The following is an 11,218-nucleotide window of genomic DNA, read 5'->3' on the forward strand; positions in this document are numbered from 1 at the left end:
TAAAAAAACGAAATGGAATACCTCAGGTCTTAGCATGCTTTCCAAGGCGTTATTAGCGTTCGTGTTATCGGCAGCATTCGTATTGTAATTCCTACCCTGCACACGCATTTTATAAGCTTCATAACGTGCATTCTCTATAGGTTTTACCGTTTGTCCAAGGGGCTGTAAAAATTATAAATATATTTTAAAAATTGTATGTCACACTTTACTCACCGAATTACAAGTGCTTATTAAATTTTTTCTTAGCAACATTCGGTGAGCTATTAATTTTCAAAATTTTATTTAGAAACATTTCAATTAAATCAATTTCAATAAAATTAATATCAGTTTAGTTTTTTGTAAATATAGAATACGTAATAAAATGAAAATCTTACAGTGGGTGCAAATTGACCTGCAGGAATCCACGTTGGTTTAAAACTACTAATGATCTCGTTCCTCTTCTTTTTGTCTTTTTCACGTTGTTTAAAAGCCAATTCATTTTGTTGCCTCTTCTTAAAGATTTCATCTTCTGCGTCTCCAAGCTCTGACATTATCAATTGTACACGATCTAAATTAACGTCACCGCTATCTGTCAAAAAACCCTGAAAATAATTTAAAAAATTAAATTACTTTCTATAAACAAATATTTGCTTTAGCAATAATATTAATATCCAATAGACATTTTCATAAATTTATAGAATTTAAAGGTAAATCAAATTGATAATTATAAATGTATATATAAATGTATATATACAAATAGAGAGAGATACAAGATCTAAATCTTTTTAAGTAAGTCAGAAATAATTAACAAAGAAATTTAGTATAAAAAATTAATATATATAGTATAAAAATGAAATATGTACAAAATATACCTCAATTCTTTAAACAATATTTAACAATTATATTATTTGTGTAATTATTATATTGTAATATAAAGTATATTACAAAAAGGTATATTTTTTAAATCAGAATTAATAAGGATATAATTTTCTAATTATTAATTTTTTATCATCTTGCTTTGTAAAAAATGTTACATACTCCGGTTTTATATACTGCTCTTTTATATAAAGCAACAAGTCTGTCAATTGCGCCTTCTCTAATCTCCAGAGAAGGGAGATGAGGCAAAAAATCGTTTCCTACGAAGAAACACATAAACACCCAATCATCAACAGCTCGTTCAAAATCATATTTGAATGGTAGATTTGGCATATGCAATTCTCTTTCTAAATATTCTCTGAGGACATTCAATCGCACGAATATGAACTGGCATTCAGATCCATATGTATTCTCCTCTGGCTTTTGGTTTGGTTCCGCGCCTGTACACTCACGCATTTCATGCCCTAACTGACCACATATATCGCATGGTTTTGGTTTATTCGGTTTAAATTCTTCACGAATAATAGTAAAATTGGGTTCGTGTGTAGCAAGACCTAACATAATTAAATCGGCATCGGCTCCGCATAAAACATGTTGTGTATTAGGATCGTGATCGGGTTGCGCTATAACACATTAAAAACAACAAAAATTATTATTTCTAATGAATTCTATAACCTATACATAAAATAATACTGTATATAAATATTTACCTCTTTGTCGTCGTATAAAATCCATTATTTTATGTTCTCCTTCGCCGGGAACATTAGCATCGCTTAATATTACTTTAATATTCCTCCAGCCTGGATCATTATTCAAGCGATCATGAATGTAGTAATGTAAACATGATGATAATCTTGCCATAAATGGCGTGCCCTGAAATATGAAGCTTCCGATATATACGTAACTTTATAGTGACTGATATATTTTTCAAAATTAATAACAATTAATTGCAAAAAATTCCATTTTATTTATTAAAAAGTATAAATATGTTTCAGATCTTAAATATTTTATTTCGTTAAATGATAATAATAACAATATAAACAAAATTGATTTTTATACATATTTTATATTCTATTCGTTATTATAAATTCAATTACAATATTATAATTTATGGTTACAAACCGGAGTAATACAATTACTGTCGAAATGCTCTTCCTTCGATTTTTCGGGAGGCAAGGATGCTCCTTTGAGGGTTAATTCGGAGCGTATCCTCTCTATTTCATTAATCTTTTCTGTTGATTCTTTTGCTGCACGAAATCGCCGAGATCTTTGTTGATTCATTTTTGCTCTGGGTGCCTGCATAACAACTCATTAGACATTATAATCTCATTAGTTTTCCTCTCCTTATATTTTATATGCAAAAATACTTACAACTCCATCAATTGCCATGTAAAGTAATTTCCTTGGTCTAACAATGCGAAACAATCTGTCAATACACTCGAAAATAGCCTCCATCATCTCATCTTCATCCTTGGGAGCTGGCCTTATATTTACATAGTACAAGATCACATAAACAATTTATCATAGACAATAAACTATTTGTAACATCTTATTTGTACTTACTTATCCTCAGGATGCGTACAAGGATGTATTATACCATTCATATCAAGATACAAATTATCAAATTCTACCCCATTTGGATTCGGTTCTGCTGAATTCACAGGAATGCATACCCCATCTGCAGATACTGACTATAAATATAAAATATCAAAATTTTACTCTTATATATCATTGGATTTAGAATATTATTGAAATAATTTGGCAGTGAAATTAATTCATTTTAAACATGAAATCATATGATTATTAATTAAAAAATATTTTACTTAAGATAATATTATCATCTTATATGTATGTATTTTGTGTTAAGTAAACATTTGTGAGAACATTTAGTATTTTAATGAAGTAATATTTTAACTAAACACTTTATATTTTAATTAAATATTGTGGCCCACATTCAGAATGCTTTTATCTCTGAAATTCTATAATATGCTTAACATATAGTATATTAGTGCACTAACATTGTTGTAAAAGCATTCTGAATATAGGCTTGTATATTGATCATATTGAAAACATTTGAATACGGATCAAAGAATCTATTGAGCTTTTATTTATTCTAAATTATTAGAAATAAAAAAAAATTAAATAATGTAATTCTAAAAACAAAGCACATGTTATACAAATTATCTTTTAATTTTTTAAAATCTTTTTTAACAAAACAGTTCAAAATTTTTATAATCATTTGTTCTAAGAGTGCATTCCGTTTCACACATGAAATAATGCATCATTTATTTATCCTTATTGTTCACCGAATATTAAACAAGGATAAATGAAGCATCGTCCATATTATGCATGAAACAGAATGCACCCTAATATTACATTAATTTGAGATTTTTAATATTTAAAATACGAAAATAATTTAAATATACACAAACTTACTAAATATTAACTTTAATTTCCTAGATATTAAATTTGACAAATAAAAGCAAATAAAGGATTATAATAACCATCCTAGAAAGTTTCAGAAATTTATTATGAGCTTAACTAAAATATAATAATGCACGTAATTAAAAAATTTGTGCAATCCATAAGTGCAAGGATTATATCTCAGGAAACGAGATGTAAACGTGAATAAAATGTAAATACAAATGACAAACATGTAAAACAGAGGAAAACTTATCAACAATCTAACCTACCTTTTGTTCGATGCACTCCACAATTACGGAGGGATATTTGCGGCTTAGCCAACGAAAAAATGCTGGGACACCCATTGCTCGTTCGTAGCTTGCTTGATAGTATTATAAAAACTTATAATTACCGTTACAGCACTACTATGTCATATTAAATCAACAGCATCAACCAACATCAATGCTTACGTTTAACTTTAATATGAAATAGGCGAATAGGTTAGAGTTGTTTCGCTTGGTTAATCATGAATTAATATTATATATGATATGAAACACGAGATATGATTTCATGCCACTCGGCTTTTGGTGCCACTCATGGAAATTTAGTGTAACACTAGTGCACTCTGAGTACAATTGAATACAAATCAATTCACATATTTTCAGTATTGATAAATAATTTAATTATTTTTAATTACATATCTTTGTTGTCACAACTTTATAATTTCAAAAGAATTAATTAATTTATTAATATTAAAAATGATATTGTGTGTGTGTGTGTGTGTGTGCGTGTGTATGTGCACTCAATTGCACCAGTTTTTCTTAATAGAGAAAGCTATGATACATTTTCAAATTTTTTTATAATTTTATTGGCCCAGTTTTCACCGAGGATTTAATCCGGATCAGAATGTAAGAACCAACCAATTACAGTCGAGTATTCACCTGTTACAATCGAACGACAGAGGAATGTTCGACTGTAATTGGTTGGTTCTTACATTCTAATTCGGTTTAAACCTTCGATAGAAACTAGACTATTGATGCATTTAGTAAAGAAAATTGGTGAAAACTGATAAGGATGAAATTTATAGATGTTGCTCAAGAGATATGAGTTTAAAATGTAGAGTATAAATCGCTCATTTCTTGTTGATAGTTTTAAAATCATAATTTGAAGGTCTTATTATATTCTTATACATTATTCAAATGTATGTAAATGTGTGGGAAAGTACTTTTTGTTTAGATATATTGGGTCATCTAAAAAGTATCCGCTGTTTTTTGTCACTAGATGTGTGTTGATGGTCATATATCTAGTGACAAAGTACCGCGGATACTTTTTAGATGACCCAATATACTTCAATTCATTATATATGTATATATGTGTTATATATGTATATATGTGAAAAAATAATAACCTACGTGATAACAGGAATTGTTTACAATTTTTTTTTATATAAATTTGTAGTTTCCTATAATTATTTGTGTTGATTTTTTTATTCTAGAAAAAAACATTTTATTTTATATAAGGAAAACGAAATGAATGGAAAAATTCGAAATGCATGTTCCGTCGGTAACTTCAGTATTTAAGATGTCATAAACCAATCAGAAATCAATATTCATAATTTGTTCTTATTTCAAGACCGTCTTAAATAATAGGTTTGTTCGCGTTACTTGAAATTCGCAATTTATTTTAAACGTTGAAAAAAAAAAGAAAGCGAAGATGCTGAGTGCAAAGAGTGCAAGCAACGCGAAAGTATTTAATAATAATAAAGTATAAATAAATAATAATAAAATATATGTAAATAATAATAAAATTTCTTTATATTTAATCTAAAATATATAACGAATTAATAAATTATCCAATAAATTGTCCTCTTGAGAAACTTCAAAATCGATGCGCTTTCATCATTCGCAAAAGTCGCAATAAATCGTATCTAAATATTCATATACCATGGTTCAAATATACTTGCGTTCTAAAATATATCAAAATATATGTCCTCCCATCTTCGAGTGCAACAGGTATGTTGTGCGATTAAATATTAAATTGATAGATAAATCGAATACTAATGTAAGTAAATAATAAAAATAGATTAAAATTATTTTTTCTCGTCGCTAATTTATGAATCTTGCTATTATTTGCGATATTATTGAACAAGTCCTCTCAAAAACAATATTTTTGAAGGTTAGGAAATCTGTCGTACCGACTGAATAAACGCGCGAATGTAATTATAACGTTGATTGAAAACGTTGATTTTTATATTATGTTAATAATATATTAAAATTTTTCACGTAATAGTATTAAAATTTTTCAAGTTAGAGAATTCTTTTGTTTTACTAACAAATAAATTTATAATCTATTAAAATAAAATAATCTTGCCTGAGTTGATCCATTTTTTACATTAAGGAAATTATATTATATATACGGATACAAACTTATTCCTTTGCTAATTTTATCTCACAATTTCATTAGATTTCTTGCTGTTTTAATTAAATGAAAATCTTCTATTAAAATTTGTAATAATGCTATAAAAATTTGAATATTGTAAAAATCTTTATATTTATATTTATATCAACAACTGTCTTATTTTTATGTTTATTTTAAGTAGCTCAATTTTATGAATTAAATTACCAGAGAATAATAGAATTTCTTTCACAATTAGTTATATCAAACAAGATATTATCACAGAACAATTTTATATATAAAGACTTTTTCTTAAAACTTTAAGATTAGTTGATACTATTTTTATTTTTTTTAGATTGTTTAACTTTTGTTGTTTACCTACTTATCTTAATTTCAATTAGAATGCCAGTAGACCAGATTCAGTATTCTGAAAAGTACAATGATGATAGATATGAATACAGGTAAGAATTTGGACTATGAATCATATCTTTAAAAATACTTAAACAATAAAAAATTCAAAATTGAAACATAAGACGTCTTGAAAATGTCTTTTAGGTATCTTTAAGACATCATTTCATTTTTAAACATGCATGTTGTCTGAGTAATGAGTTATAAAAATTAGTTTTTACTATTATTTAAATATTGTCAACTTTTATTACAATTATATTTTTCTTTTTATAATTTAAGTCACATTATATTATTTGTGTAAAATATATCTTATGATAATCATTGGCAAATTTAATTTTGAAATTATACCGATTTTTTATAAAATTGGATATGAATACAGAAATTTAAATAGAAGAAATTCTCTTTTCCGAGATTTTCAATTAAAAAGAAGATTTTCTTATATATAAAAATATGTAAAAGACTTTAAACTATTTTATAAGTTTTTATGAATATAATCTAATACGTTGAACTCAAGTTAATGTCAGTATAAATAAAGTCATATAATTTCAATTAAAAATTATGTATAGGCATGTAATACTGCCAGTTGATATAGCCAGACATGTTCCAAAGACTCATCTCATGACAGAAACCGAATGGAGAAATTTAGGAGTTCAACAGAGTCCTGGATGGGTTCATTATATGATGCATGGACCAGGTACGATTTGATAAATGAAAATTATTTAGGGAAATGTGTATACATCATGAATTATAATCAGCATCATTTATTAATACAATCTAAATTTTTTTTTCAGAACCACATGTTTTATTATTTCGCAGAATGAGACCTGATCTTGTGACAGCACCTAGATGTACCACTTTACAAGGAGAACCTATTACTTGTTATAATTGAATCTGATGTGATAATCTAATGTGAGATGATATGAATGAAAATGAGATATCCGTTGATATAAGATTGTATTCTACCATATTTATAAGTATTTATTAATAGTTAAAAATTATAAGCATCAGAATATATTATATTTTATCGTCCCCATCTACATCTTTCACACAATATAAAATATAAAAGAATATCTTACAATTATCTATCAAGTATTGTTGACTTCTCTAAATGAATCTTTTTTTAAAAAACATGTAATTATTTGCGTAATAATTTTGTGTAGAAAATTTGCAACATCTTTTCTTCAATAAATTTTAGAAAACAGACAAGTTATGAAAGTTTTTCGCGATATTTCCAAATTTATATCCAAGTGTTGCAAATTCCATATATGTCACATAACACAAGAGAACTTTGTCAAAAGAAAAAAAGCTAATTGAAGATAAAAGAAAAAGAGAAATATTGAATAAGAAGCAAATTCGATTAGCTATAAATTTATTGATGAGCTTATTGCTGAAAGATTGCGTGATGGATCTGGGGTACTCTGCATTTAAAATGTTAATCATTTCAAGCGTGTATTTTCTTTCTTCGGAACTTCGCGTGTCCGCGCGCAGCACGCGATGAATAATTATAAAATCTGTTTATCTATTAGCTAAACTTTTCGTACTTTGAAAAGTACATATATCTATATTGGAACATTTCCTTCTAACAAGAAGTCACGCGTTGCTGCCTGTTTATAATAATTTTTATATATTGTAACAATTTTGTATAAATTTTTATATTAGAATTCGAAATGTTATAATGTAATATAACTTGCTTATAAAATTGAATTTACTTTCTATAATTTGCAGAGCAAAAGGCAGAAGATTATCTTAACGAATTGATATTAAAACTAAAATTTATTCATAAATACTTTTATTATAATTAAAATTTTAATAATTGCAACCAACTAATTTGATAAAATTTTTATGATTTGGAAAACGAAATTTTATATTAAAAAGTTTTGTGCCTTTTTCTCTAGCATACAGTTTATGCATTATTACAAATAAATTATATACAAGATGAATCTAAAGAGCTATTACAAAATTTATTTAGGTATATGATTGTCCAAGATTTATTTTCACAGAATTGTGATAGAACGATAATCGGTTAATAATATATGTAGATCGCGTGCGTTTCTTCGGCTAAATGACATAAATAATCGAGCAAGGACGATAACAATGGATTGATAGGAAACATTCACGAAAGCATGCGAGCCATTTAATGGCTTTTCCGTTAGTAATCAGAGATGCAGCGTGTAGTAGTGAGTAAAGAATAAGAATTGTCATGTAGTTATTCTTCCTTATTATCCCTTTCTCTGACTTTCTTATCGATTATTTCTTAATATTGCGGGTAGGGAGACAGCGCAAAAAGTATGGATGGAAAAGTTTTGTTGTAAGTTAAGAATTTAAGACGATAGAAGCAACCATACCCGATTGGAACGATGGCTCTTGTACATTGTGTAGCGATTCACCGATGTTTGAAATCTGATCTGTGTTAAATTAATTAAAAACGAAAAGAAATTGAATAATTATTATTAATCGAATATTTTTTCGTAATTCTCAACTATGTATAAGTGACATCACAGTGAGTATATTTTTTTGCATTTATTATCTGTGTATTTCTTGATGTTAATTAAAATTGAAAAGTTCTACTTTTGTTCGTATATTTTTTTTAGAGTTTTGTAAATTTTTAATTAAATTAAAAATTTTCGAGTTTGTGAGTTTTGATATTAATATTTATTTTGATAATAATATTAATTTTATTTTTTATTTGTTTATAATAAAAACAATTTTGCTATTAATGTTAATTTAATATCGATTGCTTTGTATTTTGATTTAAAAATTTTTAAAAAGCGATTTTATTGTTTTGAACAATGTTCCTTAAATTCTACATTAATATTGATTGAGTGATTTCTAAACCTAAAAAGACGATATGGTTCATCATCCAAAAGGACAGCCAGTAGTACGGCGAGAATCTCTTGTACGAAACACAGTTTTAGTAAATGAAGCAACCATTCATATGAAAAATGGAAGTTACGATAAGGCCATATTTTTGTACAATCAAGTAAGTTTTAAATTTATTATTTAATATATTTTTAAACAGAATGTTTAATATATTTATTGTATTTTGGGGGATATGAAAACAAAGTATTCAAATAGAAATATAGAAATCTTGACGAATTTTAATAATCCCCCTGATGTATCAAGATCGAAGAACAAAGCTGTCGAAACAAGAATTTTGAGGGCACATTATATAACGAAAAACATAGATAAATGTTATCAACTTTTTTATATTATAATCTAATACGTTAGTTGAATACGTTGTTCTGTGATAATTAGCGCAATGAAGCGGAAAGAAATGCATAAATTATTATATTTGAGTTTAGAAGATATCAATATGAAGTGTACAACTTACGAGATAATTTCTTCAAAACAAATGGACCAGCAATATCCATGACGTAAGAATACCATTAGATGTACATTCCCATTGTGGATTGAAGTGCAATTGTATTCAATTATCATTATAAAAATGTTACACTTGGTATTCTTGCATCATGACAATATCAGGGCTTACTTAGCATATAGTTACGTATTATAAAATTTTAGAAATAAGAGCGTGTATTTATTGATAAAAGTGCGTTCTGAATATGGATTAGAATTTTTCATAAATTACTCCAGCAATATTACTGCAACGTTACAAGATTACTGTAATATTATTGGAACGTTGCAATATATTACTGTAATATTATTGGAACTTTTCAATTGTTATAATCTTAAATAGCACACAATATTTATAAAATATTTACAAAATATTTGTAAATATTTATAAGACTTATTTTAAATATTTTGTAAATATCTTTTTTTTGGTCTTAGATATATATATATATTGCACAAATTAATATTTATTATAATAATATTATAAAATATTTATTGCAAAAAAAATGTTATAGTAAATGATATGAAAATACTTAATAAGACATTATAATAAGACATTATAATCGAAGTAAAAAATATTATATTTATCATAAATATTGCATAAAATATTTAGTCTGTATTTTAATAAAATATTTAATAAAGCTTTATATAAAATGTGTATAAAATATTTATATAACATTAAAAAAAATATATAGTAATAGATTTTATCATAAATATTCTGGGATATTACTGGAATAATTTGTGCTGTAATGGGATCTATCTTAAGAATCCAAATCTTTATGAATTTTTTAGACGTATTTGCAAAAGACTTTGCAGTCAGGTGGATTGAAAAATTAAAAGGTACATTTGCTAAAAAAATATAAAAAAAAAGATTTTATAATCACGATCTCTTCTTTGCTTTAAGAGGTAGTATTATAATTCACTGCCAATGTTGAAAATCGAATGTCACGTAAACAACATAAATTATAAATTTTTAGGCTGGCAATGAATTTGGAACACAGCCAAATAAATAAACGAAAAAATACGTTATCAAACTTTGGCAATCTCAAGAATATTCTATATATCATTCAAATATACAGAGTGTGTTCTTGTTCTTTTTTTATATTTCTGAATCTCACAAGGGGTAGAATTAGCATATTTGACTTATGCTAGTGTTGTTATTCGTTTCTAAGGAAACGAGTCACCTATTTTAAGGTGTCGGCAACCACACGTATCTTGGCACGTAGGCGAGGATCATCTGTTCGCGTTTCCTAGCTGAGGATTCCTCGATTTCTGCTGTTATGTGCAAAGCAAAAATATATGAAAGAGGAACTGAGAGTTTTATAAAGTAAATCATTGTAAATTCCTATTGTACAATATTGTAATATAATTATCAGATAAAATATTGTTAAAATCGACAAGTGAAGATGGGCGATGTACCGCAAATCGTCGCTGAAAACGCAATGTCTACGAGCGCGATGGAGCATCACGTTATGGACATCCTAAACCCTGGCTTGCATCACCATGACCTGCTGCAAAGCTACGTGCGTGTGGAAGTCTGTTCCGATTCGAAGCAGGACCCTGAAGAGTTCGAAGAACCGTGTAAAGAAGTTCATTCGAGTAAACATCTAACAGCATTGAGAGGTGACAAGGCTCGTTACGCTCATGATAAAGGGAAGAAGGGTAATGACAGGAAGGAAAAGCAGGGTCCTGACACCGCTATCGAGTCGGAGATGAGAATACAGAAGTCGAAGAGAAAGTGACGCCAGCGTGACGGCGAAGGTCGTCGACAGGAAGAGGTGTACACCGATAAGGATCGCGCAGCTGC

The 11,218-nt window shown here is 27.4% G+C and overlaps 3 protein-coding genes across 5 annotated transcripts in view; 2 read left to right on the top strand and 1 right to left on the bottom strand.

The window, feature by feature from the left end:
• Window positions 1-3,795, bottom strand: part of Rat1 (5'-3' exoribonuclease 2 Rat1) — a 37,250-nt gene extending 33,455 nt beyond the window's left edge. For both annotated transcript variants that reach the window (XM_011062769.2, XM_087407680.1), the window contains exons 1-8: window positions 3,549-3,795; window positions 2,419-2,546; window positions 2,227-2,338; window positions 1,978-2,151; window positions 1,566-1,728; window positions 1,018-1,478; window positions 375-581; window positions 22-162 (exon numbers count right to left, since the gene is read on the bottom strand). In XM_011062769.2, the coding sequence (XP_011061071.1) occupies window positions 22-162; window positions 375-581; window positions 1,018-1,478; window positions 1,566-1,728; window positions 1,978-2,151; window positions 2,227-2,338; window positions 2,419-2,546; window positions 3,549-3,623 (1,461 nt within the window). In that variant the 5' untranslated portion in view covers window positions 3,624-3,795. The remainder of the gene's footprint in view (window positions 1-21; window positions 163-374; window positions 582-1,017; window positions 1,479-1,565; window positions 1,729-1,977; window positions 2,152-2,226; window positions 2,339-2,418; window positions 2,547-3,548) is intronic.
• Window positions 3,796-5,192: 1,397 nt separating this feature from the next.
• Window positions 5,193-8,510, top strand: LOC105149992 (Cyclin-dependent kinase subunit 85A). 2 transcript variants are annotated; one of them, XM_011062771.2, is made up of 4 exons: window positions 5,193-5,270; window positions 6,054-6,113; window positions 6,627-6,754; window positions 6,852-8,510. In XM_011062771.2, exons 1-4 carry the CDS (start codon window positions 5,203-5,205, stop codon window positions 6,947-6,949), a joined length of 354 nt encoding a protein of 117 aa, XP_011061073.2. In that variant the 5' UTR covers window positions 5,193-5,202; the 3' UTR covers window positions 6,950-8,510. The 2 variants fall into 2 exon arrangements, with proteins under 2 accessions (XP_011061073.2, XP_087263773.1); XM_087407647.1 differs by having other exon boundaries at window positions 5,256-5,319.
• A 1,870-nt stretch (window positions 8,511-10,380) lies between these two features.
• LOC147909207 (uncharacterized) lies at window positions 10,381-11,153 on the top strand. Its single transcript, XM_087407648.1, has one exon. It carries the CDS (start codon window positions 10,818-10,820, stop codon window positions 11,151-11,153), a length of 336 nt encoding a protein of 111 aa, XP_087263774.1. The 5' UTR covers window positions 10,381-10,817.
• Window positions 11,154-11,218: the final 65 nt, after the last annotated feature.

The sequence above is a fragment of the Acromyrmex echinatior genome, chromosome 7, assembly GCF_024713525.1.
Source record: "Acromyrmex echinatior isolate Ae372 chromosome 7, ASM2471352v2, whole genome shotgun sequence".
NCBI classification, from domain to species: Eukaryota; Metazoa; Arthropoda; class Insecta; order Hymenoptera; family Formicidae; genus Acromyrmex; species Acromyrmex echinatior.